This window comes from Artemia franciscana, chromosome 2, assembly GCF_032884065.1.
Source record: "Artemia franciscana chromosome 2, ASM3288406v1, whole genome shotgun sequence".
Classification (NCBI taxonomy): Eukaryota; Metazoa; Arthropoda; class Branchiopoda; order Anostraca; family Artemiidae; genus Artemia; species Artemia franciscana.
In genome coordinates, this window is record NC_088864.1 from 52,975,284 (window position 1) to 52,993,725 (window position 18,442).

Consider the following 18,442-nt stretch of genomic DNA (forward strand, 5'->3'; position numbering starts at 1 on the left):
CAACTCTAACGCAGACGTCCCTCTGACGTAGGCTGCTTTCATAAACTTCATTGCCAATATACGGATCAGCAGCTCCACTTCTGGTTTTATATGATGGAAGAGCGGCTTTTCACTATAGAAGAGTGTTTTAAAATCATTGAATAATTCCAAAACATAGCTTTCAAATTCAAAATAGATTCTCAGAAGTGGATTAGCCAACGCTCCTGCAGCTCGATTGTTAGCGTGATTAGGGTCTTCGACAGCTACCTAGACACCTTGATTTAATTGTTTTGTATCTTGGCTAGAATTTTTTCAGCGCACAGAGCGACCGAATCTTTTAATTACATTCGTTTAACAACTCAAATATTAACACAGATTTCGATTTCTATTTACTTTGTCAAAAAAAGTTGAAGCGAAATCCAGTGCTACCACTTGTTTCTCTTTAAAAATCTGGCCAGGGATCTAAGACATCCTGAAAAATCTTGCTCAAGAAGTCCAAAAATCCTGTCGAAATTCCACTTTTATAGAACTTTGATAACCTGTGTTGTGCGACTTAAGTATTTGAAAGGATATACTTCCTTCTTTTTTACCAGGAAATTGCCCATGAAAATCGAAAAACTTCATGAATTCAAACATCAGTTAATGATACTATCCGCTTAATGAAATCCAACAAATAGACTAATAGTTGTCACTACGTAGAAAATAGCTTCTAGGCCTCATATGATTTGTAAGCCATACTTATGATAAGCACTAAGCAGATGAAAAAAATTTGGTACAACCTTTCTCTCTCATACAACCTTGACACAAAGCATAGTAAAAAATAAAATAAAAGTAAGCATCGGTATTTTGTTTACCGCCCTCCCACTATAGCTATTTCAAAGAAGTAAAATAGTCCAGGCAATTCACAGATTTTCAGATTTTTCTGCGGTATTTTAGGCGTACAGTTAAAAATGGACGAAGAATTAAAATAGAGCTTCAATTATGGCTATATACTAATTATATACTAAATTCCTAATTCTCGCTGCAAACGGCATTCTGTATTTTCAAAAATCTAAAAAAATTCTACCAAGGTCCAAAAATCCTGGATATTAGGATAAATCCTAGAAAGTTAAAGCACAGGCGAAAGCCTCAATATAGGAAGTATCACTTCCTAGGCTAAGCAAGTCTTTCTTTGTGTTTTTGTTAAATATCTTTCTTTGTTTCCATTGTCGAACACCGACTTTGACCCTTCTGGAGAAGCAAATACCAGCTAAAATACCAGCCGTTTAATACCCACTAAAAGGTGATTTCTGCCGGTATGGTTAAAATCAAGTGGCATGAATAAAATCAAATAACTGGCTAAAATCACATTTCTAACTCCTACTATGTGGCTACACTCTGCTATTCTAAGACTGACATACTTCTTTCAGGTATTCAAGAAACCGTGTAACTGCGTATAACATTCTGTCAGTAAAGCAAGAAGGGAAAGCTACGAAATTCAGTTCTTGAAGTAGCCTATTTACTAACGGCGTATCGTATCAACGTATACAACAAAAGACCTTCTCCGTTTCTAATATTTTCCTCGCTTTAATATAACACAGTACTAACTCCCGGCATAAATAAATCGCGGGAATCAACCTGACCTGATGACTCACTGCATAGCTCACGGTTGCTTGAAAAGTGGATGCAACTTGATCATGTTAACCCCAAACCGGTTTCTGGACTGGAGTAGGCAAGCTAATTAGTCCGGGAATCGACCCTGGTTGAAAAATAGTCGGAACGGAAAACAACAAAGAAACAACAGTAAAGATTGACACTAAATTCAATTCTTACATAAAATCTTTGAAAATCCGGAAATCCGACGGATCAAATTCTCATCCGTCGAAGACTCAAAAAATCCGTTTTTGACGGAAAAATTCGTCAAAGTGGAAACGCTGGATTATGCTTGTATCGTCAGCATTAAAGTCGTGCGATCATTATTTTGTACTGGTCTAACTCTAACCGGTTTCTCAGTTTCCTCTTATTGAACACTTTGTTAAAATAGAACCATTTGAAAGTAGCCTATATATATTGTGTGGGGAAATTGTGATACAAGTGAATGAAATGAAATCGGAGGCTCACTGTTCTGAGATGTGTTTACCATTCTATCGCCTAGTGGAAATCCCGAAGGCGGAATATTATTGCTTTTACAGGTGTGTTTAGTGCTATTATAAAATCCAATTAATTCCCAGTAACAAAACTGAAATGGGTATTATGATTTTTTGTGTATCCTGCTAATGGAATCTGGGTCAGATTTGCCTCTCACTCAATCGAACTATCTTGACTTTTTCTATAATTAGCCATGGCTGGCTGCCCACAGCTACTTGATTTTAATTCAAACTAAAATCGTTAAAATCAAAATCATCAATTGAATTAAAATCAAGTAGTTGTGGGCATCAAGCCATGGCTAATTGTAGATGAGCCAAGACCGATAACCCGATTGAGTAAGAGGCAGACCCTCTATACTTTATCTCCCCCTGCCCTAATATGCAAATACATGCCTAAAATTATATAAGTAAAATGCATTCTTTCGCATGTCGCTTGTATCTGTGGCTATAAAACTGGTTTTCTCAGATCCAAAATTCTTGAAAATTAAGAAAAACAGGTCTTTAAAATGTAATAAGGAGGTGAGAGGAGAATGGGGACCCCTAGGCCCTTTAAACAAAAACTGAAGAGTTACCAACAAAATTTGGCAGATAGTTAATGGGATTAAGTTCCAAAAATCAACAAATTCATAACTTGGTAAAGAGCCACTCATTGGAAAATCTTTGTCAATTCACTGATTAGCTTTTAATTGGATGTAAAGATAGGTATTTTCTAAGAAATTGCCAAAACTATTTATATCCAGTTCTAAAAAAAAATTGCTTGCTTATATCATCGAACAAATTTAAAACCTTCAATTAGGATTAACTAGATATCTGGTAAACTCAAAAGATCAGTAGTGGGTTTAAAATGAATAAAATAATCTGGGAGCTGGCGTTTACCCCCCCCCCCCCTGGAAAATACCACCTCGCGGCTTTCCGGTCTCCAATCACTTATGACTTGTTAAAAAAGGACTAGAATTCTCGATTTCTGTTCGAATGAGCACCCTTTGAAGTTTCAGTGACCATGAGGTGGAGCTGGGGATGAAGAAGGGAAAGTTCCCTTCCTATACGGAAAAAAATCTGCTTATTTTGGGGTCTAATGTTACTCTTTACTTTCATAGTACCAGCGTAGACTATAAATATTCCCTGAAATCAAGAGGGATGAAATATCATTTTCTCATTTTTAAAGTGTAAAAACCCCCAGAAAAAATAAACACTCAAACAAAAGTTCTGGTTACGGCCCTAGGAATTATATATTAATTTCTACCTCCACCATCCCCTCGTCTCTCCCTTAGAACTAATTCTATATTTATCTAAAGGCTCAAAGAGAGTTGGAATGTTTTGGTATTAAAATGCACTCTTTCTCTTTGAAAGTCTCCCTCTCTCCCTAACTAGAAAACAGTCGTAGAACCCCATTGTAGAGGTTTATAACCCATATATGCAAATATTTGAATTGTAAATCAACAGAGAATTTACCTAAGATAGTGAAACTTGTTTAGCCTTAAAACTAATTTGGCTAGTTAGGAAGGGGGGGGGAGGTGCCTTAAAGGGTCCATTTTAATGCCAGAACATCCCAACTCTCATTGAGCCTTAAGATAAATGCAGAATTAGTTCTAAGAAAGAGACAAGGTGAGATTGGAGGTAGAAATTGATTTATAATCCCCGGGGACTTTTGATTGTTTTTTTTTTTTTGAGGGGTGGGGAAATTAATAACGCATCAAAATGTGGAATTGATGTTTAATCCCTCTTGATTTCTCTGAGTATTTCTGGTTTACGCTGTTATTACGAAAGAAAAGAGTAACATTAAATCCCAAAACGAGCAGAATGTATTCCATACGGGAGGGAGGCTGCCCCCTCCTCATTCTCACCTTCGCCTCATGGTCGTAGAAACTTTGGAGGATGCTAATTCGATCAGAAATTGAGAGTTCTAGTCCTCTTTTTTATAAGTCAAGTGATTGGAAATCAACCAGCCACGGGGGGATTTTTTTTGGAGGGGGGGGGGGGGTCAACGCCTAGACCCAACTCATCCACCCTCATTGACAAGAATTAATCTCTGGATGCCTAAACATATTTTTTTTTCATGTTTGTTTCAGAATCTGCAGATATCCCTTCTTTTCCTAATAATGGTTCATAATATGACAATTTTATTGTTTCATAAATGAATGATCATTTAACTTTGGCTCTGTTACGAGGCACTTCTAGAAATTTATTTGCTAAATAAAAAGTAATACGCACAATTTGAGTAGTGTAGCTAATGCCTTTGTTGACTTCCGCACTGAAGTAATCCGGATTGATCAATGAGTAGCCCAGTATTAGCATTCAGGGCATTTCTCAATTTTTCCTGATTTGAGGCAAGTCGTGAGCTTTGATACGAACACGATGATCTGCTGAAGACTTTATTCTCTAATTTATTCGTCCTTTTGCTTATAAGCAAAGTAGTTCTAATATATATAGTCGCTGATAAATATAAACGAGCAAATAAATACGTTATAAAATTCTAACTCTGTAGCTAAATAGTTTTTCTGCGTTATTGAGGGATTTGTTAACAGTCAATTTATCGTACACCACTGTATTTGTCAAGTTTATTGGAAACAGCCTTTTTCAAATCATCCTTTAAATTAGTTTAAATTCCCGATACAGTAAATTTTAAGCTGTTGATAGATAAGACAGTACTTTTGTCGATGTAAATTATTTCGTAATCGCTTATTCACTCTTCAGTTGGAATAATTGATAAAATCTTGCACGGTCAAAAATTTTAACATCATATTATTTTAAAACCTTTGGCACCAGTTTTCGTAATGAATAAATTGAATGTTAAAATCTGTTTTAGATTTTTACATTAAAGAGCATTGGCAACTTTTTAGAGTGAAAACTGGCGCTCGTTTAAAAATAATCACAGACACCATCTAGCATTTGGTGTTCTTAATATTTTTTTGAATTTTCGTAATTGTTTTTTTTTTTGAAACTGACAATAGACGCTTATGACTACACTAATATTTCCTATTTTATTAGTTTGGTTTTATTACTCTAAAAATTACACTAGAAATGCCAACAGCACAAGAAAAATGCCCAGATGGCGTTGATGTTTCTATCAACACTAGTGCTCTTTTCCACTTTTATAAGGTACCTTACTCAATTTTGACTTCATATTTCTTTCCTTTTCCATCATTTTGATAAAAAACATAGAAAAGAAAAAACTTTTCCAAGTCTCTTACTTTAAAAAAATACGATAGCTCCTATTAAAACTCTGATTTAATGTTTAGACTGTGTAAAAAAAACCAAAAAGAATAATTACACGAGTTTAAATATGATTAGTTGTCCTTAACTTGGAAAAGAATAGAATTTGCTGAATACAAAGATTTTCCTGAATTGTTGTGAATAAAGTTGCAAATAATAAGAAACAATTCAAAGATTTTCGTGTGCAAAAAAATTACGAAAATAAAGATATTTGACTACAATTTTTTTAAATCAGCCGAAAAGTTTCTATCCAAGTCACATATAATTGCTCAAGGATGCAAATTAGTTTTTGAATTTGTTGCACAATGTGACAAATGAGTTTGTTGTTTGTATAAACCAACGTGAAAGCGCAACTAAATAAACAAAGGCTTGTGGTTTTGGCATACCAAAAACTATAAATATAATAAGATCTTAGGTCATAATATCTTAAAAATGTTATAATTCATAGTAGAATGAACACCTAATAAACACTTTTCACGCAGTGTGCCTTGTTTTAGCGGGGTGTGCCTTTCAAAACTGGGCCAGTGTTTTCTGCATGGCTAGGAGATTTTGAAAAAATAAATTATTTGAAAGAAGAAGGGTGAACTTTAGCTTGCCGCATCTTCATCGAAACGATTGAATGTACACTTTGATTAATTTGAGCATTTATGAGGCAAGATATGTTTTCCGAAATTTCTATTATTCGTCCTACTTGAGTTTTTCACCTGTTATTAGAACTATTTTTACCTTGTTCAGTTTTCATTGTTCTTTTTTTTATAAGCAAGGGGAGGGTCCTTTCGTTATCGAATTACAAAGCCTGTCGATTATTTCTATAATTTTTTTTGATTTTCGTACGACACGCAACATGTCTGTTTTTCGCAAGATCCTCCTCCTGTGAAACACATTACTACGTATGTGCCTGCCTGAACCGTAGATGTTCTGAACACTAGGCTGACTTGTTATGCATCAAAATCATTCGACTTTATTTTGTCTTAATTTTTTTTGTTTCTGCTGGGTTTTTTTTCTCGACATTTTAATTTATACATAGCAGACTAGGAAGGAGGCAGAGGGACAAATTATACAAACAAAAGATCCAGTAAGATATTTCTGGTATTAGTAGTTTACTAGCACCAATTTTGGTATTAACGAGCATTCAAATGTTTTGTTTCTTTTTCCAGGCAGCCGCAGAAGATGTAGATGTTTCGAATGGTACTGTTGCCCCTGCTACATCTAGCTCAGCTATACCAGCTGCCAAAAAACGGCAAAGAAGAACTCGAATACCTGACAAGCCATACTTACGGATTATGCCCTGGAACTTATGGACTATATTGAAGAACTATATAGGAAAAGAATTGACGGAAATCCCCATACCAGTAAGTGAAATATCTAGAAGATGTTAACTATTATTATTATTATGAGTGAACAAAAAACAGAGTTGAGCTTCTTACTACAAAGGTCCCTTGCTTCCACGTGAGATATTAGTTTATATTTTCATCAATGAAATATTAACATTTGTGTCGGTTTTCGTTGGCCTTAAGCTAAAGACTATGAAACTAATAGGACTTCACAATCTAGCTGGTCTCTGAGAGAAAAACCATCAACAGCCTCTAGTTATTTGGAGCAAAAATCTAAGTAATTATCGACCTATTAGTGGTATCTAACCCTTTTATCAAATTTCGAAATTTCGTGTTGACAAAATTGTCATTAACCAAAAGGTTGTTGGGAGGGCTGAAGGCAGGGAATGGCAATGGAATTCATTAATTGCTTGGGCATTTTTACTTTTTTTTAAATAATAATGAGCAGAATGTCTAGTTGTTTACAGGAATGTTAATTTTGTTTATTTCCATAATTTGCTTGATTTTAAATTGACCTTCGTCTTTTTTGAAATTCGGTATTGAGTTTATACCCATTTGTTTGTTTTTGCAGACTGTTGTAACACAACAAGGGCAGGTATGGAAAAAAATTCCAAAGCTGCCAGTAGCAGAATTCGACTCCATTCTAAACGCTGTCGGCACTTTAGCAGCACAATTTATGTTCTGATAGCTTTTGTTTAAGCAAAAAGTATTTCTACATGTAAAAATGGTATTTTCAGATAAAATCTTCCAACAAATTGGAAAAAAGCCAAAACTACCCCACTTTTTGCACGGCAGAAGGAGGGAGGGTCTCCCTTTTCCTGTTATAGTCGGGTCGTCAACGAGCTAGAATATATAATAGATACAAGAAATAATTTTAAGTAATATTTTAAGCTACGAACGGTAGTATGTATACAATTTTGATTTCTGATAATTTTGCGCTGATGCTTAGTTTAGAGAATTTTGTTCTGATAGACCATGGTAGATTAAAATCAGAGAGGATGAGAAATCCTTGCTGAATAATTAGCTCCGAATTGAGACGTTGCGGCCCATATTTCTACATAAATATGGGGAAAAGAAAGAAGCAGAAAAGAACTGAAAATGCATCAAGTGATAATGACCCATCAAACCGCTCCATGTTTGATATTTCGGATGCATCAAGTGGTCTAAATTCAGTGTTTTCGAAAGCTAATGATGAGTTATCTTTAAAATCTTTGGCTGATAATTTCACTCAGATGTTAGAAATTGTAAAAGATAATAAGAAGGTTTTGGAAGATAATAAGAAGGTTTTGGAGTCAATTGATGGTAGATTAAAAACTTTGGAATGCCGTATTTCAACAGTGGAATCTGGACATACAAATTTAAAAACAGAAGTTAATCGTGTTGAAGCTGAAGTTACTGGTGTGAAAAGCGAAATTGATGAACTCAAGAAACATCTCTGTGTTGTCTCGGAAGAGGCTCGTTTCTTCAGAGATTCTACATCTAATTTAACAAACCGCCTAATGTCCCTTGAATATAGATCTAATGACAGCAACCTAATTGTGTGGAATGTTCCGTGTGAAAGCCAAAATGAAGCTAAAGTTATTTTTGAAAAAATTTGTGAGGACGGTCTGCAGATGTCTGAAGTACCGGAGTTCTCTATTGTGATGGTAAAGAAGGAGAAAAATTTTTTTAAAGTGAATGTTCGGTCATCTGATGTTAAGGTAGATATATTAAAAAGAGGTAAACGGCTGAAAGGCAAGTCAGTAGCTAATCACATTAACATTCATTTGAGTGATGATGCACCTATTTCTATTCGTGTTGCTAGGAAAAAGTTATTTGCAATGAAGGATAAATTGACTGCACTGGGTATATCGTCTTGGGTTTCAAATTCCGTTCCGCCAGTTATTCGTGTCGAAAGAGCAAATGGAGTGAAAGCTGTTTATCAATGTGACCAATTAATTCCCGAAATAAGCCAACCAATGTGTTTAGGAGGTGTTCCACAGTGAAATTATAATTATGTTGTATGTCCATGTAAATGTTTTTTTTTGTTTTTGTTTTGTGTTTTTTTCTTTTTTCTTTTTCCCTTTGCTTATATTTTTTTCTTTTAAATGTATGTTTGTAGATGTTGTTTTTGTTGTCAAGATTAATTTATGTCAAAGAGAAAAGTAAATAATTTCCCTTTTTTTCCCCCTTTTAGTGAGAGTGTGTGGTGCATTTGTGTGTGTATATTGTGTAGGTATCCGGTAAATAAATATTGAGAATTATGTTAGTTTGCAACTCATTCCTTCCTTGGCCGATATTGGAAAGGAAAAGTATTGCTTGTATCTTTTTTCTGTTTGTATATTTTCTTAATCTATTTTCTTTTAATTCACTTATTGCTTGTATTAAGGATAGTTATTTCAGTCATATTATTGTTCGTTATATTTATTTCCGTTTTTTAAAGGAAGTTATTAAGGGCTCTTTTAACTTTCATTCGTCCCGGGATTTACTGAGAAGAATAATATTGGATAGTTATGATGATTTTTTCTCACTTGACCAGTACCGTTTAAATGATTTTGAAAATGGTTGTAGATTTTGATAGATTGCGTCCACTTGAGAATAGTCCACTTAATTTGGCCCATTTGGAGATAATAGATGAAAGTAGAGGGATTGATGATTTTGTTGTAGAGGAAAGTAAAATAGCAGTACGGTATATTAGCCCGGTTGATATTTCTGAATCGATGCCTAATGATTCTCTTACGGTTTTCCACTTGAATTGTCGGGGACTGCAAAGCAGTGTAACATATTTAAATGAACTATGTATGTTTTCTGGAATTCAAATATTAGCTCTAACTGAAACTTGGTTACAGAATCATAATTCTAGTTTATTAGAAATAGGTAATTATCGATTGTGTCTTAAGAATAGGGAGACTCGTCAGCATGGTGGACTGGGTGCTTACATTAGAAAAGACTTGCTAGTTATAGAAAGAGATGATTTAAGGGTTAATAGAGAAATGGTATTTGAGAGCTTTGTATTAGAGGTTAGCAAGAAATCCAAGGTGTTTTATTTGGTTGTTGTTTATAGACCTCCGTCGAGCAATATTAATGAATTTTTTATGTTACTAGAAGAACAGTTGGACATGATTAGGAGTAGAAACTTACCTATATTTGTGTGTGGTGATTTCAATATTGACCTAATGAATTTGTTTATTAATACAGAAGTTAGCCAGTTTTTAAATATTATGCTGAGTTATGGGTTGAAGCCTACGATTACAGTCCCAACTAGGGTTACTATTAATTCAGCATCGTTGATTGATAATATTTTTGCTAATGTCAGTTACTATAATGCAAGTGTGATAATAAATGAAGTATCTGACCATTTTGGGATATTTTTGAGTGTTCAAAATTTTTTTAGTAAAGGTACTAGGCTTAACTCAAATTCACAAAATAGATATAAAAAAGTGATCATTGATAATAATGTGCTCATTCTTTATAAAGTAAAGTTAGAGAAATGTAATTTTGAATTTTTAAATAGTAATGAACTAGATATTAATGCTAAGTTTCAAAACTGGTATTCAATTATAAATAGTTTATTGATTGATTGTAGTATTTGTAAAAATGCAACTCGTCGTAGAGAAACTCCAAAGAAACCCTGGATCACCCAAGCTCTTTTAAAGGCTATTATTAGAAGAAGATATTTGTTCAAAATGTGTGCGGCTAGTAATAGTGTAAGTGATAAAACAGAATACAAGATTTATAGTAACCAGTTAAATGCACTACTTCGTAAAGCCAAAGCTGATTACTATCGTAATAAATTTAAATCTTGTGAAGGTAACCCTAGAAAAACATGGCAAATTATAAAATCCGTCGTAAGTCCTAATAATGATGGTATATTTCCTGACGGTATACATAATGATAGTACAACTGCTGATAGAATGTGCCATCATTTTGCTAATGTGGGAAAGGATTTGGTCCAAAGTATAGTTATTTCTGAGCATGAAGGTAGTTTTAAGAAATATTTATCGAATGCAAGTGATTTTTCAGCGTATTTGAAGCCAATCAACGCTTCTGAGCTTTCTGAAACATTGAAAAATTTAAAAATTGGAGCTTCAGGCTCTGATTTTGTAACAGTTAAAACTTTAAAGTATATTTACCCTGTTATTTCCGGTCATTTAGTGTATTTATTTAATGAATGTTTAAGGACTGGGGTGTTTCCAAGTTGTTTTAAAATTGCAAAAGTTATTCCTGTCTATAAAGGTGGAGATAAAAATGTACTAGGAAATTATAGGCCCATTTCTTTATTACCAGTAGTATCTAGATTGTTTGAGAAATTGATAGTTAAAAGAATGGTTGAATTTTTGGAGAGTAAATCATTTTTTAATCCAAATCAATTTGGTTTTCGGAAGGGTTTATCTACTGAGCATGCTGTTTTATTTTTGACAACTTTTGTGAATGATGCGTTGGATAATGGTATGAAAGTCGCTTCTGTTTTTCTTGATATTGTAAAAGCTTTTGACTGCGTTGACCATTTTATACTCATTGCCAAATTAGAAAATTACGGTTTTAGAGGACCATTTCTTGAATTACTGTCCTCGTTTTTAAAAGAAAGAACTCAATATGTACAACTAGGAGATAATGTTTCTTCAGTCAGTAGTGTTAAATTTGGAGTACCTCAAGGATCTGTTCTTGGTCCCCTGTTATTTCTAATTTTTATAAATGATTTATGTAGAGCTTTTAATATGATTTCGTATGATCTTGACATTGGATGTGACGGGGAAAAAGTAATTGTTCCCAGCTTTGCGGATGACACTCATATAACTGTGGCTGCACGAACAGGAATTCAGCTGTTGAGTCGTATTAGTTCTTGTCTGGAGTTTGTACACAATTGGATGAAGCTTAATAAGTTAAATTTGAATTATAGTAAATCTTGCTTTTTATTGTATGGTAGGAGCTCAAATTATTACCCTTGGATAGATAGACTTAATATTGCTGATATGGGTATTCTAAGAATGAATTGTACAAAATATCTAGGAGTTTTAATTGATGAATGTCTCAGCTTTAGAGAACATATAGATTATATTAGTCTTAAACTCGCTAGGAATGTTGGCATTTTAAGAAAGTTGCAGTATATTTTCCCAAGAGATATTTTAAGAACAATGTATTATTCCTTAATTCATCCTTATCTGCTATATTGTTGCAATGTTTGGGGTAGTACATTTCCTTCTCATCTCGATCGTGTTCGAGTTTTGCAGAATAAAGCGCTTCGAGTGTTATGTGGTGTAGGTTTTAAAGACTCGGTACAAAAGAGGTATATAGAATGCAAAATCTTGCCTTTAGCAGGACTTATTATTTTTTATCGAAGCCTGTTTATATATAAATATTTTCAAAATTGTTTACCAATATGTTTTAAAAGTATGTTTGAATTAGGAAGTGATATTCATACACATTCTACGAGACAGTCCGATATAATTCGTCGTCCGCTTACTATTACTCGTAGATCTCAATTCTCTATTCGGCATCTAGGACCCCATGCATGGAATTGTTTACCTACGACTTTGAGAAATTTGGATAGCTTTCTTGAATTTCGGCGGGAATTAAAGCTATTTTGCCTTAATATTTATGGTTTTGATAGTTGAGTGGACCTCAAGTGGAGCCAAGATGTTGGTTTTGATTTTGGCGATACTGGTAAAGTGGTTTTAGTTTCTTTTTGTTTTGTCTCTTTTGAAGTGTAAATCCGTTTCGATTGAAATGCAGGGTAATTGATTTTTTCTTCTTCTTCTTTCTTTCTTTTTACTTTTCCTTTTCTTTTCTTTTTATTTTTTCTTCTTTTTCGTATTGTTTTATATGTATGTGTATTGGGGTTGTAAGCCCAAACAAGCTTTGCTTCGGGCCATTTGCTTGTTTTGTTTTGTTATTTATATTAATAAACCCATCTTTCTCTCTCTGAAAATAGCTGCTTGAATAACTTAATTCTTTCTCCTATGATAAACAATATGTGTGATAAGTCTTTTTCTTGAGGATTACTACTAAATATTGTCTGAATCAACTCTAAGTATCTCTCTGAGCTCGTGAAACTGTCCATTATGGTTTTACCGGATTTAATAATATTTACTTCCTTGTTGTTATTTCTATCTAATTCATATCCATTCTGGGTGGTTGTATGGAGTCACTATTCCTTCGACAATAAATCCCACCCCCCTTCTTTTTACCAAACTAAAGGCCTTTGCAATAGTTGCAACGCTATTAAACAATTTTTGCTAGGAGTTAATATTCCGAAAAATTTCTTCTTTGGAAATGGTTTTGCAAGTCTTGTATAAAATTGTTTTCTTTATGTCAGCGTCCACAGAGAAGGTTAGAGGTGTTTGTCCTCTTTGGGAGTCTAAAAACACAAATATCTTCCGAATTATATTCGAAATATTGCAGTTTTATGGCAGAATCGTTTTAGACCCTTGCCTTCTCCTAAAAATATGTATGTTTTTCATACATATTATGTATATGTATGTTTTTCATATATACTCTACCAAAATCACTTTTTTCGTAAAAAAAATGCTACAAATTAAAAATTGTTGAAAGTGCTCAAATCTGTTTGTACACTATCTCTGAGCTTTTATTTGATTGTGTTCACTGACGCAATCGAAACATGGTAAATTATTTTGTAATTACTGAGAGTTATGTCCTTTTGACAAAGTAGAGCTTGTAAAATACCTAATGAGCTTGTATTTAGTGCTGTTTTAATTGAAAATAATAACTGAAAAGCTGACGTTACTTATGCCACACCCTGTAAAGTATATAAAATACACCAGTATCAATAACAGCTTTAATAAAGTTTCATAAAACGGGTCAAATTTGAGAAGGGGTTGATACAAAACTATTTTTAAATAAACTATTTTGAAAACTATATACTATAAAACTATTTTGAGTAAAGGTTTACTCATACGAAAGCTTTCAGTGTAATAGTTGAGATAAGATTATATACTCATCTCATTTTTCTTCTTCTTCTTAAGAAAACTACCTGGAATCTTAAACGGGCTCCTCTTGGCTTCCAACTGTACTTTTTCACATTCATATTACAATGCACAAAATATGTAGTTCAACATTGAAATACAATGTAAGACATAATCCATAATTTGATTGTCTTGTGGAAAGTGCAAGTACTCAAGCTGCCTGTTCCCCGCAGTTTATGACCTACAGGCCGGCTGGTACCGATACGGCCCTTCCTGCTAGCTCAAACTCTCTTGTGCACAAGTTTACAATTGATGTAATAAACACAAAATAAATCCAGTAATGATGAATCGTGCAGGGGTATTTAAACCATCCGGTACTGCTGGATGGGTACTCGATTTGAGTTGTCTCTTGGCGCGCGTTAGTGCTGAGAAATAACCTTCTAGGGTATTAAAAACGCAGATCTGATTTTTACTTTGTATCATGACGAATTTCTAAGCCTTGCAATTCTTATTTTCTCAAGAGTATCTTTCATTTCAGTTTAATTTCTGTGAACCCCTATCTATGTTGCAAAGATTAGTTGAAGATTATGAATACAGTGAGATATTGGACAAAGCTGCCATGGCGTCAGATAGTTGTGAGCAACTTGCGTACGTAGCTGCTTTTACTGTTTCCAGCTATGCGACGACAAGTAATCGGACAGCAAAGCCCTTTAACCCGTTACTCGGTGAAACATATGAGTTAGACAGAACTGATGACCTTGGATGGAAGTGTATCTCGGAACAGGTATGGTAACATAGAAATCTAGCGATAAAAACCAGAGAGAGCATGAACACTTCCGGCTAAAAAAAGAAATCTCTTTTGTTTCAATGTTAGTATCTTGGGCAGAGGTCTTAGGCCTTTTTTTTATACATCGGTCAAAGCTGAATGATTTTTGAGTCATCATTGTAAGTCTTAAAATATAATCGTTTCTAAAATAAGATATTCGAAAACTAAAAAAAATTGACACTGGGTTCAATTCAGCAGTGTTTGGTAAACTTTGTCTAAGTCTAGGTCATTGCAAGTCTAAATTATTGATATATTTCTTTGTAAAATTCCTGGCAGATCGATATATGTCGTCAGATTTCTTGTTACAAAACAAAATAAAAAAGAGAAGAAAATGATTGCACTTAGGATATGATTTATAACATCTCTAAGCTAAAAAAGGCACCGTCAAAATTGGAACTCCCCAAAAAGTCAGTCCAGAATTCAGAAAGTAACTTGCAAACAATATCGAAATGTAAAGTTCATGCCAATAAGTGACATACAGACGGTCAATTACTAGGTTTAAGACTAATAGCTATACATGAGCTTGTCGAAATAAAATCTTGGAAAATTTGTTGGAGCAGGGTTGTCTAGTTTTGAATTTTTTGCATATATTACATTGGTAATCACAATATTTGGCACGAGAAATTTATGTATCGTTTTATTCTGGAAGTTTTATATTATGCTGAAATCGGAAAATTTAATTTATCGCTTTTCTGTTGCCCATATTTTTAAGTGCCGTTTTTTTTTTTTTTTTTTTTTTTTTGTCCGCTTCTTTTTGTGAACTTTGGGTATTCTTGCTAAACCCATTGTTTTTAAAAATTTCCTAAAACGGCAGTTTTTCTTTCTTGTACCAAACGTTCCTTGCGTAATATTTCTTTTCTTTTTTCTTCTAAAAAAAAAAATAAAAATAAAAATTTGAAATAGTGACCATACAAAAATCAAATCTGTATTAGTAAACTTTTTTGAGCAAGGTTTTTTCTTATCGAGATCACCAAATCAAGATCGGCAATTTTGTAAAAAGAAATGTTCAAATATATAAATATCGTCATCGACAATTAAACGACATTCAAGACAATTAATGATAATTTAGCTGACGAACCAATTATAATCAATGGTTAAAGCATCTGAAATGGCATAATTTCAACTCCCTTCAATTAATTGTATTTTTTTTTTCAAAATGCTAGAAAAATAATGGGAATCATTAAAATAAGTCGACAAGCCTGATATATCTGATCAATTTTATAGTTGGGTTCTGTAATGTGAATTAATAAAATAGAATCGTCCCATTTCTTCAAAAGTATACATTGTAAATCGCTAAGTAATCCTAATGATCAACGGTTTGCATGGATGCCCACAAGTTGCATTTTAGGGGGGAGGGTCTTGCCTGGTCTAAATGGTACTTCCAAATCTGTATAATTTAAATCCCGTAAAAAATATAGAAATATAAAGCAGTTGCATTCAGCCTATTCAGTCTGGGGTACTGGTGCCCCTTCCCCCTATGGTCGCCCATGACTATTTGTCTCTGGGATTAGATTGAAAAAATTAATTTAAAAAATGAGATCGCTCAGCTTGAGGATAAAAAAATTTTAAGGAAAAGGAAAAGAGGAAAAAGACAAACGTTGAACTGGCTGGGAACGATGAATAATCTGCTTACCCCGAAAATTGTTCCAGCTAAGTTTATGGAAAATGATAAAAATAAATGAGCGAGTGGTTCTACTTACCCCTTACACAATGAATTATTACAATGAACCAGCAAGAAGTAGATTAGTATTTAATAACTAACAACGAGTAGAAGGAAAAGGGTAGACCTACGTATTCACATATTCACGTGAAAGTAGAATTTTACGTTAAATTCAAAACGAATACAAAGAATATGGCTACTGTCACGCCTAAGTCGTGATAGTGACTAAGAAAAACTTTGAAGTTTTTCCTAAGCGTTTTCTGCTTTTAGATTCGTCTTACCCTATACATATGCCCACTAAATTGCAACGGATCAAAAATAAAATAAATTCAGGCCTATTTTGATTGTCATAAATCAATACATTAAGTTTAAGCCAATTGGAGAAAATAAAATCTGTTGGCCCAGCTTCAGGTGCCTCATACCGACGAACTTTAAAATACTTTGTCTTCATTGAGCTCTGACCAACCCTGTCTTCATGCTCTGTAAGTTTCAATCTTATAATAGACGAATCAAATTTAAAGTCCACTGTTGGGATTTACGAATCGATGCAGCCAATTCAGCTTCAAGTTTTCTTCTATGCAAATTATGTTTGCTGATTTTTAATAAATTCTGTCTCAAGTAGGCTACTTATTGTATTGTTTGTTTTTTTAAGTAGTTAAAAAAACTACTGTTTTAGCGTTGAAGCAACGCTAATTTAAAGCACATTTCAAAGACAAGTCACATTTAAATATACATGCTATATGCTATGTTGGTTCATAGACTATACGAGAGACTCAAACAAATATGGCTCCTGTTTTCTGATGTTATGAATCATCAAGGTAAATCCAAGGTACAAGGTATATCATCGGTATAACCTAATTTTCTTAAATTTTTTTTTTGTCTTCATCACGGTTCTTCTCTACATGTATCCTCTCAAAATCTCTCATTCAGGCTTTCTGCTCTTTTTGTGGACACTGTTTAAGAAGGGGGACCATGTCCAAAGACTAACATTTTTCTTGTACTCTAGGGCCACTTGGTTCAGGGCTTTTCTCAGTCTGTTCAGAAAACCAGGGTGTGTTGGCCCTTTTTGCGACCGAATTTCAGACCGTCAATATTTTGTGCTTTTTTGTTAATTGGGGATCCCTTGTCCCAAGGAATTTCACATACAAGTTTAAAGCACAAAACAGGCTCCATTCTGAGGAGTCATATATCTTCAATCTGAACCTTTTTTATACATTAGGGCTCTCCTGGCCTATGAACTCGTGGATGTAATTTTCAAGCCGTTTGGGGAAGAAAGTTTTTTGGTCTTTTTTTTAGGAGAGCCAATGCTTTTCTTTCTATTTTTTTTTCTTGTACTGTGATCCTCTGTTATTTCTTGTATTGGCATCCTCTTGGCCCAAGAACTTAAAGATTTAGGTTTTGACCTTTCCCAAAAATTAAAGTTTTGGGCCTTTTTTGACTCTATGCCTGAAGGAACTTTGCCTTAAAACTATTTTTTTTTTCATAATATTAGGTCTCCTGTTACCCAAGGGGTTGAGGCTGCATATTTCAAAGTGATCCGGGATAAAAGGTATTTGGGCCATTTCCGGGCTCCCTAACGCCCTCCCCTTTAAATAAACACAACTGAGCCTCGTAATCTAGGTTCTTTGGGTTTGGGTTAGAAAATAAATCTTGGTCCTTTTCGGGCCACAATCTTGAGGGGCTCATCCTTCCAAAGAATTTTTTTCCTTAACATTAGAATTCAATTGGTCAGGGACTTAAGGTTTTAGTTTTCAAGTCTTTCAAAAAAAAAGTTATAGGCGCTTTTTATGTCCTCATTTCCTGGTGAATCAACATTTTTGTTCTTATTTTCTTGCTTGTGAACCGGAATCCCCTTGATCAAATGACAGATCAAAGGTCTTTATTTGACCTTTTTGGGGGGAATGAGTGTTTCTTCTCGTACATTAGTGTCTTCTGTGTCCAAGAACTGAAGTATTTGAATTCTGAGCTAATAAGAAGTGTTTTTGGTGTCAGTTTTGGAGGGCCGTGCCCCTAAATAAATTTTGTTATATTTTGTTTCTCTTGCCCTGGAAACTTGTGACTGCAAGTTTTAAAGTGACCAGATTTGATATCGAAGAGCAAGGCCGTATCCAGGGGGGGGGGGGGGTGGTAGGGGTCCTGACCCCTCCCCAAAAAAATATTTGTCCGCCTCTTAAAAATGCAGCAAAAATAAATATTAGCAAATTTTTATACATTTTTTGCGTTTTTTCATGTAACCCCCCTCTCGAAAAAAGCGGGTGGTTTCCAAAATCACCACGATCTTTCTGCCCACGCTCACAATGCCCACGACTCAAAATGCCCACGATTGGAAAAATTTTAGTTTCAAACCTTAATTGGGGATGAGACGGGGGCTGCTCACTCCCCAAACCCGTGTACACCGGGTG

General features: G+C 34.2%; 1 protein-coding gene across 1 annotated transcript in view; it reads left to right on the forward strand.

The window, feature by feature from the left end:
• The window catches only part of LOC136043558 (oxysterol-binding protein 1-like), a 109,210-nt gene that overhangs the window by 66,262 nt on the left and 24,506 nt on the right, over positions 1-18,442 (forward strand). The window contains exons 3-4 of the mRNA XM_065728476.1: positions 6,476-6,670; positions 14,093-14,338. Coding sequence (XP_065584548.1) covers positions 6,476-6,670; positions 14,093-14,338 — 441 coding nt within the window. The remainder of the gene's footprint in view (positions 1-6,475; positions 6,671-14,092; positions 14,339-18,442) is intronic.